The sequence below is a fragment of the Oncorhynchus kisutch genome, linkage group LG4 (genome assembly GCF_002021735.2).
Source record: "Oncorhynchus kisutch isolate 150728-3 linkage group LG4, Okis_V2, whole genome shotgun sequence".
Classification (NCBI taxonomy): Eukaryota; Metazoa; Chordata; class Actinopteri; order Salmoniformes; family Salmonidae; genus Oncorhynchus; species Oncorhynchus kisutch.
Genome location: NC_034177.2, coordinates 46,404,165 through 46,431,499, shown reverse-complemented (window position 1 = coordinate 46,431,499; position 27,335 = coordinate 46,404,165). Strand labels below are relative to the sequence as shown.

At 43.9% G+C, this 27,335-nt stretch overlaps 1 protein-coding gene across 2 annotated transcripts in view; it reads right to left on the bottom strand.

Annotated features, from left to right (window-relative positions):
* LOC109889604 (mitochondrial inner membrane protease subunit 2-like) overlaps positions 1-27,335 on the bottom strand; it is a 139,415-nt gene that overhangs the window by 80,942 nt on the left and 31,138 nt on the right. For both annotated transcript variants that reach the window (XM_020481156.2, XM_020481158.2), the window contains exon 3: positions 22,089-22,195. In XM_020481156.2, coding sequence (XP_020336745.2) covers positions 22,089-22,195 — 107 coding nt within the window. The remainder of the gene's footprint in view (positions 1-22,088; positions 22,196-27,335) is intronic.

The following is a 27,335-nucleotide window of genomic DNA, read 5'->3' as shown; positions in this document are numbered from 1 at the left end:
AACATGAAATATCAGACAGAATACACTGCTTGGCTGGAAGAGTCGTGAGCAGCCAACAGGCTAACTCTATCAAACAGAAAGAGGAAGTCAGACGAGGCGTTCAGGCTCCAACAGACACGCCTCCAAAAAGAGCAGAACAGCAGCAGCAGCAATCTGATTCTCCAGCTGCAGTCGAACTTCAGTCTCCGTTATCAAGATTCGCAGAGAGATCAGCGCTCTCGCTCAGTCTGTATCCCAAATGGCACCCTATTCCCTATTTAGTGCATTAGGGCCCACATGTCTCCGGTCAAAAGTATAGAGAATAGGGTGTGGTCTCCGTCGGCAGCGAGCCTGGGAACTCAAACATGCTTAAACCCGAGTCGGCCAGAGTCCTGGTGGGAGACGGATCACATCACAAAACACTAGTTTGAAGCCACATTTGCTGTCCTCTTCTCTGCATCGCATTGTCTCTAACAGCTGTCAGAATCACATTTATCATGGTGCGCGAAGGTTAAGGAAATGTCCCAAATGGCACCCTATTCCCTACATAGTGCACTTCTTTTGAACCAGGACCCATATGCTTTGGTCAGGGGCCTGGTTAAAAGTAGTGCACTAGCCTATAGGGAATAGGGCACCATTTGGAATTCATCCGTCAAAACACAGCACAGGAGCCAGTGGATCATAAACACCACGCATCCTATTTATAAATTAGATTCCTCGGCTTGTTTTGGCTCCCACATGGTTTCTGATAACTAACTCGCGCTGATGAAATGATATTACGAGTCAAGCGCAGCAATCTGAGAAGCAGCTTTTAAAACGATGGGCCCTGGTCAAATGTAGTGCACTATAAAGGGAATAGGGTGCCATTTGGGATTGCAAGCCATTTCTTCATCTGAAAGAGGAATAAGGCTAACATGGAGTCAAGAACAGAACTGTCCCTTGGGCAGGGTAGTAAACTAGGCCTGTCACTGTATGAAGGCAGACGAGACTCCAGACAACCACCTTCACATAACTACAGTCAGACAGCTTCACATAGCGATAGACAGCCAACACAGATAGCTTCACATAACCACAGCCATGCCAAAACTATTCTTACAACATCCTGTCAGACTGCTTAGAGTCAGCTCACATTCTTGGCCACTTCCCAAATTGAACCCCATTCCCTATATAGTGTACTACTTTGGCCAGGGCCTGCATAGCGCTCTGGTCAAAAGCAGTGCACTATGTAGGGAATAAGGCTGTCATTTCGGATGCAACCCAGTCCAGACACAGCTAACCGACAGGTGCATAATGACCTGCCACTGGGCTATACACCCAGGAACGGGGAACCAAACAGACAATAAAATGACACACAAAAATTCAAACGAGGGAGAAAACAGACATGTTTTTCCATGCCTTACAGGACCAATATTCCATCCAAAACAGACTAGAGCGTTGCATCTGAAACTAAGGTCCAGCGACGTTACTGGCGCAGTAGCACATGTCCTGCTCTAGACAGGAGTATATAAAAGGACATCTCCCAAATGCCATCCTATTACCTAGAGTGACATTGGGGATACGTCAATCCTCGTTGACAAAAAAAGCTGGTCGTACTGAACTGGATCCATTGTATCTTAGTCTCGGCTTGGAGAACAATGTACTAAGTGTGCATTAAATGTATATGATGAACAGTATAAATCAGTGGCGTTGACAAGTACCGGCAGATCTTAGCTCCTTGAGTCTGGTGAAAATTAGCCTGCGGTAACTACAAACGATGCTCATTTCCATCTCCCAAAACGGGCCTTGATTAAAAGTGAACAGGCTGGGCGACTGCACTACATTAATGAAGGCAACACCACAGGCTTAATTGCCTGTGTAATGGCGACAACCTGTACAAAGGCCCACTGATTTTCAAAAGGGAGAGGTCGCACTTGATGTCAAAAGTGGCCTCAAAAATGATGACACAAGCCTCATGGGATGTTCTAGAGTCCGCCGAGACCTCTTCTGCTCAGTCATTGCTAAGTAATTGCTATTTTTCTTTTCGCCTTTATTTAACCAGGCAAGTCAGTTAAGAACACATTCTTATTTTCAATGGCGGCCAAGGAACAGTGGGTTAACTGCCTTGTTCAGGGGCAGAACGACAGATTTTTACCTTGTCAGCTCGGGGATTCGATCTTGCAACCTTCCGGTTACTAGTCCAACCTCTAACCACTAGGCTACCTGCCGCCCCGCTAGGTCCCATTAGACACCCTATTACCTACGTAGCCCCATCAGCCCTGGTCAAAAGAAGTGCACTATAAAGGGAATAGGGTGTCATTTGGGATACAACATATCTGCAGCAAGCCGTGCTGTTTCTTTCCATGGCATTCAACACAGGACCGTGTCCAGCTCAATGGCTGTCTTTTATGCTGGTACTTCCCATTGATTCCAGAAGGTTCTCCAATGATTTAAGTACACAAGTAACAAACTGTCCCATGCCAATAGTAGTTACATGCTGGAGGGAAATAATATAGCCATGCCCTGTTAATGAGTGGGTTTGTGAGATAATAGCTTTGTTTAGTGATGGAGAATACTTCCAAGGCTTTTGGAGTTGTTCTGCTAGTCGAAAGATGCTGTTTGGGGCATTTCCCGTTTCCAATATGGAGGCCAGAGAACAGTTATTGTAACTTACAGACATCGCAGTCTCTGAGCAAGAATTACTTAGCAGCTGAAGTTTAATCAGTGGAAACAATCCTGAACTTCCCGCCTTACTCGTTTGAGGCAATTAGTCAAAGTCACATCCACTCATTTTTCACACCGGTCTCCTAATGGTCTCCTACGGTTCAATGGCTAAACAGTTTACCTCAGCAAATGTTACAAAGCTACGGGGGGAAAATTGTTGTGTCTCAACAGGGTCATCAAGAGAATTGTAGTCTAGCTTCACGGCATAGTTATTCATTTTAATTCTATATCAGCGACTGACTAAGACCTGTATAGGAAACCAGTTTATGAGATTGGTGATTGACCAATCAATCCATTAAATTTATGAATTTTTTTTTTTAAACGGGAGGAAAAAAAAGAAAAATCCGGTCCGTCCTCAGTGACTGACTAAAGGTGAATAGGCCTACCACTACTGCTCGGATTTAAATGACGGCTTTCAAGGGGCATCCACTTCACTCTATTACATCAAAGCCTCATCAATTCCACACCCACCAACTCAAAATGTTTTTCCTCGCGTCAGAGCTTCCTGACGATTCCATTCCGGACGGAACCGAATGAGCGACTAGGACTCAGCTGAGCAGCCATTTCGGTCAGAAGTCTCTTTTTCTGTGTTACGCCTAAGAAACCATTTCAGTTACACACTAAGCTGCATGCATCTTCCCACGACAGACATAGCATGTTAGGCTACGTCCCAAACGGCACCCTCTCCTCTATATAGCGCACTACTTTTGACCATGGCCCACAGGACACGATAAAAGGGAATGGGGTGTGATTTGTGTCAAAGCATGTGGAGTCGACTGCATCTGATCTACTCCTCATAACCTGAAATGCACACCTACAGGTGCAGCGACACACCAGCCAGGCCAACACGCCAGTCACTTTTCCCGGGAGAAATCACACCAATTGCCATTTAGGAAATTAATTCAGTGACCTATTATAATGTAAGATTCATTTGCACTGTGTGCTTGCTTGCTGTGCTCGAAATATAAATGAGTGCTCGCTCTTTCTCCTCTCACTCATGCAAAATTCATTTGAGATAATTACTGCATACACGACACGGCAGAAAACAGAGCAAAAGGATAAAAGGGCCGACTAAATATTCTACTAATTAAGACCAAACATTTGATCCAGTGCCAAATTACTTTGGTGCTTGAGTGACACCGAGCCCAATGAATACACCTGAGCAATCGGTGAACACGACACTCCCTTTGAAGCACAGGTCTGCAAAAGGACATTGGTCTTTCACAGGCCCCTTTTAATGCACAAAATAGAACAGATATCTGGGCTATTCCTGATGGAGGAGCAAAATATTCCTACACAAGACTGTTTCCCCTCAATTAAAAAAAAGGAAAAGACAATAAAGACTTAAAGTAAATAAAGACAATGATTGACGCATCAAAGAATGGTTACCGGAGAAAAATCTTTTTTGATTTCACCTATGAACATCTATGCGTGCCAGCCGCTTACATTATGTTTGAGGGGGACACTTTCGATGTTGTTTCAATACATCTCAGCCTAACATAAGATATCCTCATTGGAGTAAGAGGAAGTGACTGTACGACTCAATCCTGTTGAAAATACAGACACATCAAATGCAAACCTGGAGAATTCACTGTTTGACACAGCCTACGGTTTGTGTTGCGACAGTCTTGAACTCAAAAAAGGACCCTAGCTACGTCTAATTAGCAGATGACAAGTGGCTTTGTGTCCATCGCCAAATACCTTTGCAAATGAAAATGAATGAAACAAGAGTAGGAAATCCTTCACTCTTCAATTAAAAGGATGTAGTAATGCAGTCTAAGGCACACCTCTGAAAAGGTGATGTATGAACAGCATTTAAACTGCTGACTGTAACCTTACATGGTCTTGTGTTAGTTTGACCATATAGGCCTATATCACCATCATACTCAATACGTTCCATACAATCATAATGCACACATTTCCAATTTTCAATCATATGACGAAATACTGTTGTCATACTGAGTCTAGAGACCATAAGATTGACATTTTCCCATAAAAAAAGAAAAGCTAAACAGAAAAGGGAAATCTATTGTGCTGAAATATCTTATTAACATACTGCTTGAATAGGTCATGTGTGTTGTTATCACTTCCCTGTAAAAAAATAAATATATATATATATATATATAAAATACAAGAACCTTCATCTAATCCTAGTTCACGTTTTAATTGTAAAATTAAATAGAATATCTGGCAGCATAAAGATAATGCTGTACTTGTATAAAAAAGACAAAAAAGTTGTAGTTGTGTGAAGTACATTTTTTTAAGTGTTGGAATTTCCTGAAGTCAATCGCAGCTCTCCAGTCCTGTTCATTCGAATGTCACCTCCGTAATCATCGTTGCCTTTGCAATTTGCATTAAAATGGCTACAACCTGTACATGCACACCGAACTTGGGTGTGACCTATGAGAAAAAAAGTCATCCATGGACGGAGGTAGAGATGGCAGATAGCAGCAGAGGCTCAATGTCCCCGTGTTACCATAGCAACGGGTGCACACGCAGGCAGAGGAAGTCGGCCTGGTACTCCAGTGAGGGAGGGCGTTGTGACAGACAGGCAGGTTGCCTGCTGGATGCACCATGCGTGACCTGACTGACAGAAATGGTACAAACAACAGTAAGTGGAAGTGGCAGTTTGCGTAGAGTGTGTTCAGAGTAAAGATAGAAGAGACGGCAACGGACACACACACAGGGTTGGGGTAGAGAGGAGTGGGTGCTACATGACAACGTGCAAGACTTCAGAATATTTCTCACTGAAGAGTCAATTCATTGGAGTACCAATGGAATATAAGGCACATGACTATTATGCATAATACCGTTTCGGAGAGCCATTGAATGACAACCTTATTCCATTATAAAATGTTAGTCCCATTAAACCAATGCACTTGTAAGTGTACATTCAGAGTTATAGAAGCCATTGGAAATCCGTGTCACAGAACATCACCTTTAATGAACGATTAGAAGGTTTTATTCCTCAGCTGATAGCTGGGTCAGAAGACACATTTCAGTTGAATGCATTCAGTTGCACAATTGACTAGCTATCCACCTTTCCCTTTCGTTTCCTCACGTTATCGAGGGGCTACCCCTGGTGTGCCTGTCCTTTATCATCTTTAAAGCAGGGCCGCTGTGGGAGCTCGTCCCTGGTCCTGAGCTGTGGAGTGTGGCACAGACACCCCAGCCTAAGGCTATGGGTCATCTTCCTCTCTTTTCCTCCCCTCTGCTGCTTGGCTGGATCTGCTGCCCAGCTGAGATGAGCGATAACAGAGATCTCCCCCCCCCCCCCCCAGCAGCAGAAGTGGGTTCAAACACTATTTGAGATCTTTGAAATACTTTGAGCGTTGGCTGTAACCTGACTGCAGTGCTATATTAGGTGCAGGGTTTGCAGTTTTGGGACTATTCTATTGGACCACTGTGCCAGGCATGCTTAATCATCAAGCACAGATAACACATTTTGAAATCATTTCAAATAGTATTAGAACCCAGGTCTGCCAAGCAGAGGTGTTGGAGGAGTCTGTTCATCACACACTCCATTGAGTCAGTCTCTCCAAGGACCACACCCCGAGCAGTGAGCACACACTGACCATGTAGTTTACAAGCTTTAGCCTGAGAGCAGGGAGGGGAGTGTGTTAACAGCTTTGGTAGGCTATAACCTTGGTTGCAGGTCTCCTCTCCTTATCATGTATCTTTATTGACAATCTTGTTTTGAGGGGGTTAGGGTGTGTAACACTGAGTTAGCTCTGCAGTAAATTCAATTGCAAGTTAACAACATGAGAAACGGTTAAGTGGCCTGTAGGTTAACCACAGTTCCCAGACTGTGAAGTCCACCTATTGACTCAATGGAGTGTGTGTAGTTATTCCCTCCACAAGGCAATCAAACAAGCGAAATGTCAGTATAGGGACAAAGTGGAGTCGCAATTCAACGGCTCAGACACGAGACCTATGTGGCAGGGTCTACAGTCAATCACGGACTACAAAAGGAAAACCAGCCACGTCACTGACACCAATGTCTTGCTTCCAGACAAACTAAACAGCTTCTTTGCCCGCTTTGAGGATAATACAGTGCCAAGGACACGGCCCACTACCAAGTACTATGGGCTCTCCTTCGCCGTGGCCGACGTGAGTAAGACATTTAAATGCGTTAACCCTCGTAAGGTTGCCTGGCCCAGAGGTCATCCCTAATCGCATCCTCAGAGCATGCGCAGACCAGCAGCTGATGTGTTTATGGACATATTCAATCTCTCCCTATCCTAGTCTGCTGTCCCCACATTTTTCAAGATGGCCAACCATTGCTCCTGTACCCAATAAGGTCGAAGGTAACTGAACTAGATGACTATTGCCCCGTAGCACTCACTTCTGTCAGCATGAAGTGCTTTGCGAGACTAGTCAGGGATCATATCACCTCGACCTTACCTGTCACCCTAGAGCCACTTCAATTTGCATACCGCCCTAATTCCACAGACGATGCAATCGCCATCACACTGCCCTATCCCATCTGGATAAGAGGAATACCTATGTAAGAATGCTGTTCATGGACTGTAGCTCAGCATTCAACACCATAGTTCACTCCAAGCTCATCATTAAGCTTGAGGCCCTGGGTCTCAACCCCGCCCTGTGCAATTTGGTCCTGGACTTCCTGACGGGCCCCCCCAGGTGGTGACGGTAGGAAACAACATCTCCACTTCGCTGGTGCTCAACACTGGGGCCCCACAAGAGTGCGTGTTCAGCCCCCTCCTGTACTCCCTGTTCACCCATGACTGCGTGGCCATGCACGCCTCCAACTCAATCATCAAGTTTGCAGACAACACAAAGGTAGTAGGCTTGATCAGCAACAACGATGAGACAGCCTACAGGGAGGAGGTGAGGGACTTGGTGGAGTGGTGCCAGGAAAATAACCTCTCCCTCAATATCAACAAAATGAAGGAGCTGATCGTGGACTTCAGGACACAGCAGAGGAAGCACCCCCCCATCCACATCGACGTGACAGTATTGGAGAAGGTGGAACGTTCCAAGATCCGCGCCATACACATCATGGACAAACTGAAATGGTCCACCCACAAAACAGTGTGGTGAAGAAGGAGCAACAGCGCCTCTTCCACCTCAGGAGGCTGAAGAAATTTGGCTTGTCACCTAAAACCCTCACAAACCTTCACAGATGCACAATTGAGAGCATCCTGTCGGGCTGCATCACCGCCTGGTACGGCAACTGCACCGCCCACAACCGCAGGGCTCTCCAGAGGGTGGTGCGGTGTGCACAACGCATGTGTGTACAGCACCCGATGTCACAGGAAGGCCAAAAAGATAATTAACGACAACAACCACCCAAGCCACTGCCTGTTCACCCCGCTATCATTCAGAAGGCGAGGTCAGTACATGTGCATCAAAGCTGGGACCAATAGAAGCTATTTTTCAGTCTCTCTCAAGGCCATCAGACTGTTAAACAGCCATCCCTAACACAGAGAGGCTGCTGCCTACATACAGACTTGAAATCATTGGCAACTCTAATAAATGGATCACTAGTCATTTTATTAATGCCACTTTAATAATGGTGATTACATATCTTACACTACCGTTCAAAAGAGTCACTTTAGAGTCACTTTAGAGTCACTTAGAAATGTTCTTGTTTTTGAAAGAAAAGCACTTTTTTTGTCCATAAAAATATCATCAAATTGATCAGAAATACAGTAAACAAATGGATGATGGCATGCTGAATGCTTACTTAACCCCCCACCCCCACCATTTGCCACTGTGACCTGCAGGGGCCAAAACGCAGCTCACCTGCGGGACACTATTGGTCCTCACAACCAGAAGTCCACACAAAGTCATGCACACCGAACGAAGGTCTGCTACACACAGACACCAAGACGCAAGGTCCACTTTCAGGCATAAGTCTGAGAAAATTGAAGTTTTCCTGGCAGAGACTAATATTCTCTGAAGATTGACTGCATGTCTATTTCATTTGTCATTTCTCCCCTATAGCTAGCTGTATAGGCCTAGCTGTCACCAGTAGTGTGACTGAGACACGTGCATGAACATCCATGATGCATGTGAGGCTTGTTGAAAAAACCTTTACCACTGGAATGATCTGCCAACGCACAGCGATACAATCTATTTTTAAGTTCATGTATGCCTGCCAAACTGGCAGAGAGAGAGAGAGAGAGAGAGAGAGAGAGAGAGGGCAGTAAAGTCTGAGCTATTGGAGGAGAAGCACTTCACAAAGCATGAAGCATTGAACATTAAAGAGGCACAGTTTAGCTAAATTACAGGGATTAATCATCCTTCTCCTACTTACAGATAACGCTGTTCTTGTTTTGCTCTTTCTGTTGCCAGAGGAAAGAACATTCATGTTTCTATGATCTTACCTTCTCACCTTTTCTGCTACCCCAGAGCAAGATGATGTTGCCTGGCCCTGACCTGCATTAGCGTAACAAGCATGAGAGAAGTAAGATGCCAAACACACACACACACACCCCTGAAACACATGAGCACACACACATTCCCCAAACCCCCCCCTCTCTTCTCCCATCCACCCACACATTGCCCTGCTCTGACTGCTCTCTTCCTCCAGTCATATCAAGGGGTGGGGTCTTTATTAATGGGCTCAGTGTGTTGACAGTGGCTGTCTGTGTCTTAATCTGTAGCCCTCCAAACCCCACACGGGTCTGACACCGCCGCTATGCTAACCCTCAGCCCAATTTGCATAACTGTTCTAAAATGCCACTGACAGCCAATTTAACACAGCCCTGTGTGTGTGTGTGTCAGGGAATTTAACACAGAGCCCTGTAGGTAGCATGTGGGACAACCACAAACCATCAGCCATTTCTCAAATAGGCCACGGAGCAGTCGAGCGTTGAAAATAAGCTGGGACGGATTCTTGTTTCAAACGGCACATTATAACTGGATAAGACGCTTGGAAGGATGAGATATGTTATTCACTGGGGATTCAAAATGTACTCTGTCAGTAAATGGTTACATTCGTTGAGAACTCTACCCTCAAGGAGTCACTTCATTTTTCACTTATCCTTTATTTGTCACATTTTACCAATGAAGAAGCCAGTTCAGGGTCACTTAGTTTGTAGGCCTACCCCTCGGAAGCAAGCGAACTCCAGGTTCCAACTAGTCTGGTTTGGTTCCTTAACCATCCTTCATTTAGGTGAAATGTATCACTGTAACAGCCTAAATGATAAATCCTGTCCCTGTGGCATTTGAAACACCAATTTCCTTCCATCCAGAGCCCAATTTTAATTTAAAGCTTTTATGCCCTCAATGTGTCAAGTGAGTAACCTGCCCACTACGCACAGCTCACTCTGTATCGGCAGGGTGCTTTCCAAGCTGCTTCTGTTAAAACGGGGAGAAATGAGGGAATATTTCATGTCGAGGTCATTCCCATTTCATTGCATGCCTGTTGATGGATGTGAATGCCAGGAAAGCAGCTTTGATGTTTGTACAATTACACGGTGGCTGAATGAGAGGAATATCTCCTCGCTGCATAACCAAAGTACCCGCTGGGGCTGATGACAGAGCTCCCGTGTAATGAAAAACATCATTTGTGTTTGGAGACAGGTTGTTTGCTCCTCAACCACGTTGTCTCCGTGTGAATGCAGGTTCTGAAAAGGAACATCAGGAAAATCACCAGAAGGAAGGGAGAGAGAGAGGAACACGAAGCCAGAAAGCAAGGGATGGCTGAAAGAAATTAAGCTGAAAACAGACCACCACAGCCAAGTGGGTATTTTCCACATTCCATGAAAACCTGCTGCTATCTATGTGGTTCCCTCTGAATGTAACCCTACCTCATTGTGTTTATGTAAACCCAATGTTTACTGTATATAGATTCTAATTTAGGGTAAAATCCTATTATTGGGACTACGGGCACGTATCATTGCAGATATACAGTTGAAGTCGGAAGTTTACATCCACTTAGGTTGGAGTCATTAAAACTCGTTTTTCAACCACTCCACACGTTTCTTGTTAACAAACTCTAGTTCTGGCAAGTCGGTTAGGACATTTACTTTGTGCATGACACTGTATCACAATTCCAGTGGGTCAAAAGTTTACATACACTAAGTTGACTCTGCCTTCAGCTTGGAAAATGACAGAAAAAGATGTCATGGCTTTAGAAGCTAATAGGCTAATTGACATAATTTGAGTCAATTGGAGATGTACCTGTAGAGGTATTTCAAGGCCTACCTTCAAACTCAGTGCCTCTTTGCTTGACATCATGGGAAAATCTAAATAAATCAGCAAAGACCTCAGAAAAAGAATTGTGGACCTCCACAAGTCTGGTTCACTCTCGGGAACAATTTCCAAATGCCTGAAGGTACCACATTCATCTGTACAAACAATAGTACGCAAGTATAAACACCATGGGACCACGCAGCCGTCATACCTCTCAGGAAGGAGATGCGTTCTTTGGTGCAAAAAGTGCAAATCAATCCCAGAACAACAGCAAAGGACCTTGTGAAGATGCTGGAGGAAACAGGTACAAAAGTATCTATATCCACAGCAGGAGGGAGTGATGCACTTCACAAAATAGATAGCATCATGCAGGTAGGGAAATATATATTCAAGCAACATCTCAAGACATAAGTCAGGAAGTTAAAGCTTGGTCGAAAATGGGTCTTCCAAATAGACAATGAACCCAAGCATACTTACAAAGTTGTGGCAAAATGGCTTAAGGACAACAAAGTCAAGGTATTGGAGTGGCCATCACAAAGCCCTGACCTCAATCCTATAGAAAATGTGTGGACAGAACTGAAAAGGCGTGTGCAAGCAAGGAGGCCTACAAACCTGACTCAGTTACACCAGCTCTGTCAGGAGTAATGGGCCAAAATTCACCCAACTTATTGTGAGAAGCTTGTGTGGAAGGCTACTCGAAACGTTTGACCTAAGTTAAACAATTGAAAGGCAATGCTACCAAATCCTAATTTAGTGTATGTAAACTTCTGACCCACTGGAAATGTGATGAAAGAAATAAAATCACTCAACTATTATTCTGACATGTCACATTCTTAAAATAAAGTGGTGATCCTAACTGACCTAAGACAGAATTTTTTTACTAGGATTAAAATGACAGGAATAGTGAAAAACTGAGTTGAAATGTATTTGGCTAAGGTGTATGTAAACTTCCGACTTCAACTGTACTTGCAGCAGTTCTGATGAACTGAACCCCAAACCTCATTCCACCCAAGTCGCCCTGCTTTAATCTGTCCGCAGCGCCTCTCTCTCTCAATCTCTCAGAGGTTCTTATTACACTGGCATGCTGCTGCTCTCTTCCTTCATAGCTCATGTTGACATATACAACTACTAAAGGGCTCTTTTTACCCCAATCAACTTTTCGGAGGAACATCCGAGTTCAAGTGGACCTATCTAAACGTTGAAATGTACCAGAGGTGGACGCATTCATTCATCACATCTGATAAGTGGAAAGGAACAGGGAGCTGAGTCACTGTGTGAGAGGGGATGAGGGAGAACGTCCCTACAGGAGAAAGGCAGAGGGCTGCGTTAGGGAGTATAGTAGTCTGCTTTGTCGTTTAAACCTCAAAATCATTGTACTGTAGTAGGTAGAGGTTTACGTAGGTTGCCAATTTGACACATTGAGGGACAACAGGCCTGCAACGGGAGAGGCAAAAAGGCTGAGGTAGAGGGAAAGATAGTAGTGTGTTGTGTGGTTTACTCCTGACATCCTTGTACTGTAGTAACTTTGAGAGGTCTACCTGTTAAAAGGATAACTCAATGTGAAAAATAGCCTATTGGTCTCCAAAACCACCTTTACTCTACACAAAGAAATGCATACAAAGCTCTCTCTCGCCCTCCATTTGGCAAATCTGACCATAATTCTATCCTCCCAATTCCTGCTTTCAAGCGAAAACTAAAGCAGAAACTACCAGTGACTCGCTCAATACGCAAGTGGTCAGATGACGCAGATGCTAAGCTATAGGACTGTTTTGCTAGCACAGACTGGAATATGTTCCGGGACCCATCTGATGGCATTGAGGAGTATACCACATAAAATCACCGGCTTCATCAATAAGTGCATCGATGACGTTGTCCCCACAGTGACCGTACGTACTAGGGGTCAACCGATTAAATCGGAATGGCCGATTAATTAGGGCCGATTTCAAGTTATGACAATCGATAATCAGTACTGTTGGACACCGATTATGTCCGATTACATTGCACTCCACGAGGAGACTGCGTGGCAGGCTGACTACCTGTTACGCGAGTGCAGCAAGGAGCCTAGGTAAGTTGCTAGCTAGCACTAAACTTATCTTACAAAAAACAAATCAAACCTAATCACTAGTTAACTACACATGGTTGATGACATTACTAGTTTATCTAGCTTGTCCTGCGTTGCATATAATCGATGCGGTGACTGTTAATTTATCATCAAATCACAGCCTACTTTGCCAAACGGGTGATGATTTAACAAGCGCATTCGCAACAAAAGCACTGCCGTTGCACCAGTGTGTACCTAACCATAAACATCAATGCCTTTCTTAAAATCAATACACATGTATATATTTTTAAACCTGAATATTTAGTTAATATTGCCTGCTAACATGAATTTCTTTTAACTAGGGAAATTGGGTCAATTGTCTTGCGTTCTGTGCAACAGAGTCAGGGTATAGGCAGCAGTTTGGGCCGCCTGGCTCGTTGTGAACTGCGTGAAGACCATTTCTTCCTAACAAAGACTAATTAATTTGCCAGAATTGTACACAATTATGACATAACATTGAAGGTTGTGCAATGTAACAGCAATATTTAGACTTAGGGATGCCACCCATTAGATAAAATACGGGCGGTTCCGTATTTCACTGAAAGAATAAACATTTTGTTTTTGAAATGACAGTTTCCAGATTTGACCATAATAATGACCTAAGGCTCGTATTTCTGTCTTTTATTATATTATAATTAAGTCTATGATTTGATATAGCAGTCCGAGAGGTGGTAGGCAGCAGCAGGCTCGTAAGCATTCATTCAAACAGCACTTTCCTGCATTTGCCAGCAGCTCTTCACTGTGCTTCAAGCATTGCGCTGTTTATGACTTCAAGCCTATCAAATCCCGAGATTAGGCTGGCAGTACTATAATGCCTATAAGAACTTCCAATAGTCCAAGGTATATCAAATACAAATGGTAAAAGAGAGAAATAGTCCTATAATTCCTATAACTACAACCTAAAACTTCTTACTTGGGAAAATTGAAGACTCATGTTAAAAGGAACCGCCAGCTTTCATATGTTCTCATGTTCTGAGCAAAGAACTTAAACGTTAGCTTTTTTACATGCTAAATATTGCACTTTTACTTTCTTCTCCAACACTTTATTTTTGCATTATTTAAACCAAATTGAACATGTTTCATTATTTATTTGAGACTAAATTGATTTTATTGATGTACTATATTAAGTTAAAATAAGTGATCATTCAGTATTGTTGTAATTGTCATTATTACAAATATATATAAAATAAATATATATATTTTTTTATTATATAAAAATAAATAAATAGAAAATAATATTTAAAATAAAAATTATGGTCCTCCAATAAATCGGTATCAGTGTTGAAAAATCATAATCTGTCGACCTCTAGTACGTACATACCCCAACCTGAAGCCATGGATTACAGGCAACATCCGCACTGAGCTAAAGGGTAGAGGAGATACTTTCATGGAGCAGGACCCTAACCCGGACACTTGTAAGAAATCCTGCTATGCCCTCACATGAACCATCAAACAGGCAAAGAGTACATACACCTGTTGTATTCAGCGAATGTGACAAATACAATTGCTGCCCCTCTCTCGCCCCGCAGAAGTCAATGTCCATGTTGTGAATACATTCTGCAACAGGGACAGTGAGGATGCACGCTACTGAAATACAGACATGCAACTGAAATGCATGCTGTGAGCTCTGGCTGGTCAGCCCTGTGTATCCAGTCTTACAGTTTGTAGTGATACATACAGTGCATTCGGAATAAGGTGACACATACAGTGCACCTTATTACATAACTATTCAGACCCTTTGCTTTGAGACTCTAAATTGAGCTCAGGTGCATCATGTTTCCATTAATCATCCTTGAGATGTTTCTACAACTTGGGAGTCCACCTGTGAGTAAATTAAATTGATTGGACATAATATGTAAAGGCACAAAACCAAGCCATGAGGTTGAAGGAATTGTCAGTAGAGCTCCAAGACAAGATTGTGTTGAGGCACAGATCTGGGGAAGGTTACCTAAACATTTCTGCAGTATTGAAGGTCCCCTAGAACACAGTATGCTCTATCACTCTTAAATGGAAGAAGTTCAGAACCACCACGACTCTTCCTAGAGCTGGCCGCACGGCCAAACTGAGCAATCGGGGGAGAAGGGACATGGTCTGGGAGGTGACCAATAAACCAATGGTCATTCTGACAGAGTTCCAGAGATCCTCTGTTGAGATCCTCTGATGGGAGCACCTTCCAGAAGGACAACCATCTCTGCAGCACTCCACCAATCAGGCATTTATGGTAGAAGCCACTCCTCAGTAAAAGGCACAAAAGTCCACTTGGAGTTGCCAAAAGGCACCTAAAGACTCTCAAACCATAAGAAACTAGATTCTCTGATCTGATGAAACCAAGATTTAACTCTGGCCTGAATGCCAAGCGTCACATCTGAAGGAAACCTGGCACCATCCTTATGGTGAAGCATGGTGGTGGCAGCATCATACTGTGGGGATGTTTTTCAGTAGCAAGGACTGGGAGACTAGTCAGGATCAAGGGAAAGATGAACGGCGCAAAGTACAGAGATCCTTGATGAAAACCGAAGGTTCACCTTCCAACAGGAAAACGACCCTAAGCACACAGCCAAGACAACACAGGAGTGGCTTCAGGACAAGTCTCTGAATGTCCTTGAGTGGCCCAGCCAGAGCTCAGACAGGAACAAAATCGAACATCTCTGGAGAGACCTGAAAATAGCGGCGGAGAGACCTGAAAATAGCGGCGGAGAGACCTGAAGCGACGCAGCCCATCCGACCTGACAGAGCTTGAGAGGATCTGCAGAGTAGAATGGGAGAAACTCCCGAAATACAGGTGTACCAAACTTGTAGCATCATACCCAAGAAGATTCAAGGCTGTAATCGCTGCCAAAGGCACTTCAACAAAGTAAAGGGTCTGAATACTTATGTAAATGTGATATTTCAGTTGGGATTTTTTCAAATTGAAAAAAAAAAAAAAAACTAAAACCTTTTTTGGTTTTTTCATTATGGGGTATTGTGTGTAGATTGATGAAGGAAAAAAACGATATAAAACCTCTTAACCTCTCTAGTCTAGGTGGATAAAACCTCTTAAGGATCGGACCCTTTTTTTCTCCAATTTTCACCTAAAATGACATACCCAAATCTAACTGCCTGTAGCTCAGGACCTGAAACAAGAATATGCATATTCTTGATACCATTTGAAAGGAAACACTTTGAAGTTTGTGGAAATGTGAAATTAATCTAGGAGAATATAACACATTAGATCTGGTAATATAAAGAAACATGCTTTTTTTATTTTTTTATTGTCCATCTGTGAAATGCAAGACAAAGGCGATTATATCCCTTGGGAGTCTGTGCGCAATTTACAATTTGGACACTAGATGTCAACAGTGCAACATTTTATGCTGATCCAATGAAGCATTGCATTACTGTTCTAAAAGTTGTATCAAGTCTGCCCAAATGTGCCGAATTGGTCAATTGATACACAGCAGAGGTTCAAACTGTAGAACCCAGTTCCTACATTTGAATATAAAATGGATTTTATCAAAACTATGCTACATTTTATCTCAGGGACTCTCAGCATGACAAATTAGAGCAAGATTACTGAATGTAAGTATATTTATTTACCTTCAAAGGTGAATGTATCAAACCAGTTGCTGTGGTAAGTTTTTTGTTGTTGTGCACTCTCCTCAAACAATAGCATGGTATTATTTCACTGTAATAGCTACTGTAAATTGGACAGTGCAGTTAGATTAACAAGAATTTAAGCTTTCTGCCCATATAAGACATGTCTATGTCCCGGGAAATGTTCTTGTTACTTACATTGTCATGCTAATCACATTAGCGCACGTTAGCTCAACTGTCCCGCGAGGAGGGCGACACAAACCATGCATCACTGCCTAGCTAAATAAAGGTTAAATAACATTTTTTTTTTAATCACTATTACATATCTACCTCAATTACCTGGTACCCATGCATATCGACTCGGTACTGGTACTCCCTGTATATACTCCCTGCATGTTCTTTTCTACTAGTCATTAAAACTAGTTTTTCAACCACTCCACAAATTTCATGTTAACAAACTATAGTTTTGGCAAGTTGGTTAGGACTTCTACTTTGTGCATGACACAAGTCATTTTTCCAACAATTGTTTACAAACAGATTATTTCACTTATAATTCACTGTATCACAATTCCAGTGGGTCAGACATTTACATACACTAATTTGACTGTGCCTTCAGCTTGGAAAATTCCAGAAAATTATGTCATGGCTTTATAGGCTTCTGATAGGCTAATTGGCATCATTTGAGTCAATTGGAGTTGTACCTGTGGATGTATTTCAAGGCCTACCTTCAAACTCAGTGCCTCTTTGCTTGACATCATGGGAAAATCAAGAAATCAGTCAAGACCTCAGATCTTTTTTTTGTAGATCTCCACAAGTCTGGTTCATCCTTGGGAGCAATTTCCAAACGGCTGAAGGTACCACGTTCATCTGTACAATAAATAGTATGCAAGTATAAACACCATGGGACCACGCAGCTGTCATAGCGCTCAGGAAGGAGATGCTTTCTGTCTCCTAGAGATGAATGTACTTTGGTGCGAAAAGTGCAAATCAATCCCAGGAACAGCAGCAAAGGATTTTGTGAAGATGCTGGAGGAAACAGGTACAAAAGTATCTACATCCACAGTAAAACAAGTCCTATATCGACATAACCGGAAAGGCCGCTCAACAAGGCAGAAGCCACTGTTCCAAAACCGCCACAAAACTTGGAACTGCACATGGGACAAAGATCGTACTTTTTGGAGAAATGCCCTCTGGTCTAATGAAACAAAAATAGAACTGTTGGCCATAATGACCATCGTTATGTTTGGAGGAAAAAGGGAGAGGCTGGCAAGCCGAAGAACACCATCCCAACCGTGAAGCACAGGGGTGGCAGCATCATGTTGTGGGGGTGCTTTGCTGCAGGAGGGACTGGTGCACTTCACAAAACAGATGGCATCATGAGGTAGGAAAATGATGTGGATATATTCAAGCAACATCTCAAGACATCAGTCAGGAAGTTAAAGCTTGGTCGCAAAATGGCTTAAGGACAACAAAGTCAAGGTATTGGAGTGGCCATCATAAAGCACTGACCTCAATCCTATCGAGAATTTGTGGGCAGAACAAAAAAAAAAAGTGTGTACGAGCAAGGAGGCCTACAAACCTGACTCACCAACACCAACTCTGCCAAAATTCACCCAACTTATTGTGGGAAGCTTGTGGAAGGCTACCATAAGTTAAATTCAGTGTATGTAAACGTCTGATGAAAATAAATCACTCTACTATTATTCTGACATTTCAAATTCTTAAAATAAAGTGGTGATCCTAACTGACCTAAGACAGGGAATTTTCAAATGGATTAAATGTCAGGAACTGTGAAAAACTGAGTTCAAATGTATTTTGTATGTAAACTTCCCACTTCAACTGTATAACCATGTTATTTTTACTTGTTATTTTTTATTTGTTATCCACTGTGTATTAATTCCTCATGTCACTATTTCTGTTTATTTATTATATTTTATCTTTAACTCTCTATTTTTGGTAATGCACGTGTAAGTAAGCATTCCATTGTTAGTCTACGAAGCACGTGACAAATTACCTTCAATTTGATTTCCCAGGGCATTAAATTCATTTACTAATTCAGGTCGTTCTTGTTTACATGTTGAATGAAATGGCTGCCTCTAAGCTGGTTGGAGGGAACGCCAACCTTTATCGAACTTTTAAGATAAAATGAAACACATGTAATGAATGCAGGTGTGCGTGCTCTGAGCACCGTGTGTGTGTGTGTGTGTGTGTGTGTGTGTGTGTGTGTGTGTGTGTGTGTGTGTGTGTGTGTGTGCGCACAAGCTTGTGTGTGTGTTTCGCAGAGTGGGATTCTTAGCTCAAGAGGCCAATGTCTTGCTTTTAACAGAGGCCATTACCCAGCCATCACGCTGCTGAAATCACACAAATGATAGATAATAACACTATTACAGCCAGCCAGGCAGCAGACATGTCAAAACATCCCTATCTATCTGCTAGATTAGGAGACAGACTGAAGCGATCTCTTTTGGCAAAAACAAACCCTATTAACCTCCCCTCCCCTGCCCTCCCCTCCCTGGGGGCCAGAGTGTGCTCCACAGTGGCCTAATGGCTCATGGAAGGGTGGCCAAGCCAGTCAGCTCCCCTTTTCCTGTGTCCAGGAAGGAATTCCTACCTCCACAGACCGCGTTCTACTGTTGCCCGAACAACACGTCTGCAGAGGAGAGATTGTCAGCTCAGAGTATCCTAGATCTCAGAGGTTTTTGCTTTCCTTTTTTCCCCCAGCTCGGTCTTCTCTTTTTTTTGTAAACCCAATCCCAAAACAATGGGCTTTAGTTACAGCTGGCTAAAACACACCTCAACAAAGCCAAACTGGATTCTGTTGATGCTAAAAATGACAGAAACTCAGTACCGTCCAAACGAACAAGAGGGGTGATGTTTCTCTCTTTCTGGCATCCACACTTCAAAGACAAGCTACAGAAAGAGAAGCAACTACAGACTTGAAGCTTTTGAAGGTTTGCACAACTGCTGTTGTGCATGTCATGAATACTCACACACCCTCAACAAACGTACCACGTCAAAACTTTCAACATCTGTTTTTCTATCGTCTTGTACCAGGATGGTAAACCTAAAACCGTGTCATTAACAAAAGAACGGTGCCAGAAAAGGAGATTCTATTCTATAGACGCTATTTATAACCCGGAGAGGAGCATTTTTCCTCTTCCACAAGAAAATTCTGCTTAGCAGAAACCTGTTTCAGGAGCTGCTTTAAAAAAAAAAAGGTTTTTTAATTAAATGGTTATGTTAACAAGGAGAACATAAAATCAAATCAGCTTATTAATAGCCTGCACTGAAAGCATGACAAAAACCCGATGTGGCAGATAAATTGCCATATATGCACTCAAACACGGTGACCATTTTCCTCATCCACTACTATGGACCTGAAACGAGGAGTATTCTATTTTGTAAATAAGAAATTATTCAAAGGACCAGAATATTGCCTTGGACAATTTGATTTTCAAATTAGAAGAGGGAATTCAGTCTACCTTGCTGTAGCAGTAGTCCAATATCACACTTCACATTTCAATACAGTACAGGCCAGGGTGGAATTCTTTGGCAGATGAGAAAATACGCTTTTACATTTTTTCCCACACAACAACAGTTGTTGATACAGATCTACTTGACACGTTGCCCTTCCTCATAAATGTTGCTTTAGAAAAAAACAAAAACATTTTCAAAAGCATGCAGGTTAATTGGTGTATTTATGACATATTCCTCTTAGAGAAGTGAAGCGGACTCCTGCCATACTGAGCTAAATGCTGTGTCTAGCCTATCTGTATGTCTTCCTGTGCCTACAGATTCACACCGACAGATGTGGGTGAAACACATGTCATAACTTTAAAATCTATTGGAGTGGAACGGTTGCCCTGAGACGCGGCTGTAGGCTAACTAACTAGAGTCTGACGCCATAGAAGTCTACAGTCATGTAAGGGTCAGTACAGAGGTCAATAATCTAAACAACAACACAAACAAGATGATGCACATATCTCCTACAGTACCTTACAGAGTACATCAGGGTTGGACAACTTTAGTACCTTCCAGTTTCCCTCAGGTTTGTACCTTGTGAACATGACCCAGTATAATTTTCTCTTTACCCAGTGAGTCCACAAAATTAACAATTTCACCCTCAATGGGAAACACAAGAGGGTTTCTCAACAACCATGACTAACTCTATCGTATACAGTGTAGTACGCCTAGTCTGAAATCCCCCCCCACAGAAATAATTCATTCTTACAACTTAGTTTGTCAATGTACATTAGATTAGCATTCCACGCTAGCTCTCTCACTCGCTTTCGATCACTTCCCCCTCTCCCCTTCCCTCTTTCTCCCGCTCTCACCTTCACCCCCTCCCTCCGCTCTGCTAGGAATGGTGCTTCATAAATGGCTGAACATCCTGTTCACAAGCGCAACACGTCCCCTGCAGGGAAGGGAAGGGAGAGGCTGCCATCTTGGGGTAATTATGGAAGAGGGATTTATCCTGCCTGCCTGCCGCTGTCTGTCTGTCTGAGCCCCCACAATCCACATCACATCAAACCCCACAGCAGCAAATCGGTGCATTTAATAGGATTTTATTTGAGTTATTATTATATTTAACCAGGTAGCCCCATTGGAAGTCAGAATACCTCTTTTCTAAGGGAAACCTGCATGGATGGGTGGTTTGTGGACATCTGTGCTGAATCACAATAGTCATGTCGAACCCAAATAAACCAGTCGTGGCAAAACTTTACCCTGAGGTTGTCAAACCCAGTTTAACTAATGAACACATCAAATACATAATGCAGTAATATTCCTTGACCGTACCTCTATGTCGGCCTATTCATGACCTCTGCTCTGCTCTTCTGCATGAAACAATCATCAAACCTGAATCCCATCAAGGCAACGCAGCACAAATTCATCAGACAGCTGCGTTATCACACATTGAAGTCTCAGAAGCCATCGCAAAAACAAAGACTGAGATAAGTAGCCTGGGATAAGTGCGCCCAGGGACGTGAGCATACGAGGAGAGAAAGAGAGAGAAAATACTTTCTTTCAGGGGAGATTTTGACTTGCGTCCCAAATAACACCCTACTTCCGACATAGTGTACTGCTTTTGACCAGAGCCCTATGGTCAAAGGTCGTGCACTATATAGGGAATATGATGCCATTTGTGACTGAGTCTTTTTCATTAGCAGCCAGGGCCACATTTGGCTTCCCACGGTGCTTCAGAACAAAGAGTATGTCTGAAAGCAGGGAGCCTTCGCGTGGCTGTGTGGCGCTCTAATTGCTCTCTCTCTCTCTCTCTCTCTCTCTCTCTCTCTCTCTCTCGCTCCCCCTCTCCCTCCCTCTCTTGTGGAGCCAACCGTGTCAACAGGTCCTCCATTTTAAAAACAGCACAGGGGAGTTATAGGGGAGCAGAGCGTCACTGCTCAGCCAGCCATTGGCAGAGGGGCCTACTCCAGAGGTGGAGGGAGAGAAAGTGAGGATGTGTCTCCAAATCCACTTGATCTTAGCAACTAACAAGGTCCCAGCATGTCTGACAGCAAACAAAACAAACAAGAGTTGATGTAAACGTGCTTGAAACTTGGTTACTTACAGGACTGACACAATGTCACCTCGACGTACTTGGTAGTTCCTCACACTCCAGCGGTTCAGGAGCACCACGTCAGAACCTGTCACATTCCCCTCAGGATTCAGGGAAGGCTGAGACGACAACACACATAAAACACAAAAAGAGGCGAGTCAGTCACATCGGAAAGAAACAAGGAACAGGGGAAACGAGCAACATTGTCATCGGTGGCCTGGAAAGAAGAAACAGCAGCAAGGGCCAAGCAGAGGGCAACCAGGGAACAGAAGACAGACTGAATGACATATTCCTCTTAGAGAAGTGAAGCGGACTCCTGCCATACTGAGCTAAATGCTGTGTCTAGCCTATCAAATCAAAGTTGATTTGTCACGTGCGCCAAATAAAACAAGTGAAATGCTTACTTACAGGCACTAACCAACAGTGCAAAAAAAGGTACTAGGTGAACAATAGGTAAGTAGAGAAGTAAAACAACAGTAAAAAGACAGTGAAAAATAACAGTAGCGAGTCTATATACAGGCACCGGTTAGTCGGGCTGATTGAGGTAGTATGTACATGTAGATATGGTTAAAGTGACTATGCATATACACTGCTCAAAAAAATAAAGGGAACACTAAAATAACACATCCTAGATCTGAATGAATGAAATATTCTTATTAAATACTTTTTTCTTTACATAGTTGAATGTGCTGACAACAAAGTCACAAAAATTATCTCTGGAAATCAAATTTATCAACCCATGGAGGTCTGGCTTTGGAGTCACACTCAAATTTAAAGTGGAAAACCACACTACAAGCTGATCCAACTTTGATGTAATGTCCTTAAAACAAGTCAAAATGAGGCTCAGTAGTGTGTGTGGCCTCCACGTGCCTGTATGACCTCCCTACAACGCCTGGGCATGCTCCTGATGAGGTGGCGGATGGTCTCCTGAGGGATCTCCTCCCAGACCTGGACTAAAGCATCCGCCAACTCCTGGACAGTCTGTGGTGCAACGCCACGTTGGTGGATGGAGCGAGACATGATGTCCCAGATGTGCTCAATTGGATTCAGGTCTGGGGAACGGGCGGGCCAGTCCATAGCATTAATGCCTTCCTCTTGCAGGAACTGCTGACACACTCCAGCCACATGAGGTCTAGCATTGTCTTGCATTAGGAGGAACCCAGGGCCAACCGCACCAGCATATGGTCTCACAAGGGGTCTGAGGATCTCATCTTGGTACCTAATGGCAGTCAGGCTACCTCTGGCGAGCACATGGAGGGCTGTGCAGCCCCCCAAAGAAATGTCACCCCACACCATGACTGACCCACCGCCAAACCGGTCATGCTGGAGGATGTTGCAGGCAGCAGAACGTTCTCCACGGCGTCTCCAGACTGTCACGTCTGTCACATGTGCTCAGTGTGAACCTGCTTTCATCTGTGAAGAGCACAGGGCGCCAGTGGCGAATTTGACAATCTTGGTGTTCTCTGGCAAATGCCAAACGTCCTGCACGGTGTTGGGCTGTGAGCACAACCCCCACCTGTGGACGTCGGGCCCTCATACCACCCTCATGGAGTCTGTTTTTGACCGTTTGAGCAGACACATGCACATTTGTGGCCTGCTGGAGGTCATTTTGCAGGGCTCTGGCGGTACTCCTCCTCCTCCTTGCACAAGGGCGGAGGTAGCGGTCCTGCTGCTGGGTTGTTGCCCTCCTACGGCCTCCTCCACGTCTCATGATGTACTGGCCTGTCTCCTGGTAGCGCCTCCATGCTCTGGACACTACACTGACAGACACAGCAAACCTTCTTGTCACATCTCGCATTGATGTACCATCCTGGATGAGCTGCACTACCTGAGCCACTTGTGTGGGTTGTAGACTCCGTCTCATGCTACCACTAGAGTGAAAGCACCGCCAGCATTCAAAAGTGACCAAAACATCAACCAGGAAGCATAGGAACTGAGAAGTGGTCTGTGGTCCCCACCTGCAGAACCACTCCTTTATTGGGGGTGTCTTGCTAAATGCCTATAATTTCCACCTGTTGTCTATTCCATTTGCACAACAGCATGTGAAATTTATTGTCAATCAGTGTTGCTTCCTAAGTGGACAGTTTGATTTCACAGAAGTGTGATTGACTTGGAGTTACATTGTGTTGTTGAAGTGTTCCCTTTATTTTTTTGAGCAGTGTATGATAAACAGAGAGTAGCAGTAGCGTAAAAGAGGGGTTGGTGGGACCGAATGCAGATAGCCCGGTTAGCCCGGTTAGCCAATGTGAGGGGGCACTGGTTGGTCGGGCCAATTGAGGTAGTACAGTTGACATACACCTTAGCCAAATACATTTCAACTCAGTATTTCACAATTCCTGACATTTAATCCTAGTAAAAATGCCCCGTTTTAGGTCAGTTAGGATCACCACTTTATTGTAAGAATGTGAAATGTCAGAATAATAACAGAGAGAATGATTTATTTAGGCTTTTATTTCTTTCATCACATTCACAGTGGATCAGAAGTTTACATACACTCAATTAGTATTTGGTAACATTGCCTTTAAATTGTTTAACTTGGGTCATACGTTTCAGGTAGCCTTCCACAAGCGTCCCACAATAAGTTGGGTGAAGTTTGGCCCATTCCTCCTGACAGAGCTGGTGTAACGGAGTCAGGTTGTAGGCCTCCTTGCTCGCACATACTTTTTCAGTTCTGCTCACAAATGTTCCATAGGATTGAGGTCAGGGCTTTGTGATGGCCACTCCAAAACCTTGACTTTGATGTCCTTAAGCCATTTTGCCACAATTTTGGAAGTATGCTTGGTGTCATTGTCCATTTGGAAGACCCATTTGCGACCAAGCTTTAACTTCCTGACTGATGTCTTGAGGTGTTGCTTCAATATATACACATGATTCCATCTATTTTGTGAAGTGCACAAGTCCCTACTGCAGCAAAGCACCCCCACAACATTATGCTGCCACCCCTGTGGCAAATATCCACCCCATTCTAGTTTGTTGTTGATGTGGACACCAAGGAACTTGAAGCTCTCAACTTGCTCCACTACAGCCCCATCGATGAGAATGGGGGCGTGCTCGGTCCTCCTTTTCCTGTAGTCCACAATCATCTCCTTAGTCATGGTTACTTTGAGGGATAGGTTGTTATTCTGGCACCACCCGGCCAGGGCCCTGGCCTCCTCCCTGTAGGCTGTCTCATCATTGTCGGTGGTCAGGCCTACCACTGTTGTGTTGTCTGCTAACTTAATGATGGTGTTGGAGTCGTGCCTGGCCATGCAGTCGTGGGTGAACAGGGAGTACAGGAGGGGACTGAGCATGCATCCCTGGAGGGGCTCCAGTGTTGAGGATCAGCGTGGCAGATGTGTTGCTACCTACCCTCACCACATGGGGGCAGCCCGTCAGGAAGTCCAGGATCCAGTTGCAGAGGGAGGTATTTATAGTCCCAGGATCATTAGCTTAGTGATGAGCTTTGAGGGTAATATGGTGTTGAACGCTGAGCTCTAGTCAATGAATAGCATTCTCACATAGGTGTTCCTTTTGTCCAGGTGGGAAAGGGCAGTGTGGAGCGCAACAGAGATTGATTCATCTGTGGATCTTTTTGTGCGGTATGCAAATTGGAGTGGGTCTAGGGTTTCTGGGATAATGGTGTTGATGTGAGCCATGACCAGCCTTTCAAAACACTTCATGGCTACGGACCTGAGTGCTACGGGTCTGTAGTCATTTAGGTAGGTTGCCTTCGTGTTCTTGGGCACAGGGACTATGGTGGTCCGCTTGAAACATGTTGGTATTTCAGACTCAATCAGGGACATGTTGAAAATGTCAGTGAAGACACCTGCCAGGTGGTCAGCACATGCCCGGAGCACACGTCCTGGAAATACGTCTGGCCCCACAGCCTTGTGAATGTTGACCTGTTTAAAGGCCTTATTCACGTCGGCTATGGAGAGCGTAATTACATAGTCGACCAGGAACAGCTGATGCTCTCATGCATGCTTCAGAGTTGCTTGCCTCGAAGCGAGCATAGGAGTGATTTAGCTCGTCTGGTCGGCTCGTGTCACTGGGCAGCTCGTGGCTGTGCTTCCCTATGTAGTCTGTAATAGTTTGCAAGCCCTGTGACATAAGACAAGCATCGGAGCTGGTGTAGTACGATTCAATCTTAGCCCTGTATTGACGCTTTGCCTGTTTGATGGTTCGTCGGAGGGCATAGCGGGATTTCTTATAAACTCCTGGGTTACAGTCCCGCACCTTGAAAGCAGCAGCTCTATCCTTTAGCTCAGTGTGAATGTTGCCTGTAATCCATGGCTTCTGGTTGGGGTATGTACATACAGTCACTGTGGGGACGATGTCCTCGATGCAATTATTGATATAGCCAGTGACTAATGTGGTGTACTCCTCAATGCCATCGGAAGAATCCCGGAACATGTTCCAGTCTGATAGCAAAACAGTCCTGTGGTTTAGCATCTGCTTCAACTGACCACTTTATTTATTGATTGAGTCACTGGTGCTTCCTGCTTTAATTTTTGCTTGTAAGCAGGAATCAGGAGGATAGAATTATGGTCGGATTTACCAAACGGAGGGCGAGGGAGAGCTTTGTACGCGTCTCTGTGTGTGGAGTACAGGTGATCTAGAATTTCTCTCTCTCTGGTTGGACATTTAACATGTTGATAGAAATTAGGTAGAACTGATTTAAGTTTCCCTGCATTAAAGTATCCGGCTACTAGGAGCGCCGCCTCTGGGTGAGCGGTTTCTTGTTTGCTTATTTCCTTATACAGCTGACTGAGAAAAAATCTTGGTCTAATCCGAGGTGAGTGATCGCTGTCCTGACCTCCAGAAGCACTTTTTTTGCAATAAGATATAGTTGCAGAAACATTTTGTACAAAATAAGCTACAAATAATGCGAAAAAACAAACACATAATAGCACAATAAGTTGGGCGCCTGTTAAACTGCTGCCATTTCTTCCGGCACTATTTTATATATATCTGTATGTCTTCCCGTGCCTACAGATTCACACCGACAGATGTGGGTGAAACATATGTCATACCATTAAAATCTATTGGAGTGGAACGGTTGCCCTGAGATGTGGCTGTAGACTAATTAACTATAAAGTCTGACGCCATAGAAGTCTACAGTCATGTCTCGGGGCAAGGGTCAGTACAGAGGTCAATAATCTAAACAACAACACAAACAAGATGATGCACATATCTCCTACAGTACCTTACAGAGTACATCAGGGTTGGACAAGTTTAGTACCTTCAAGTTTCCCTCAGGTTTGTACCTTGTGAACATGA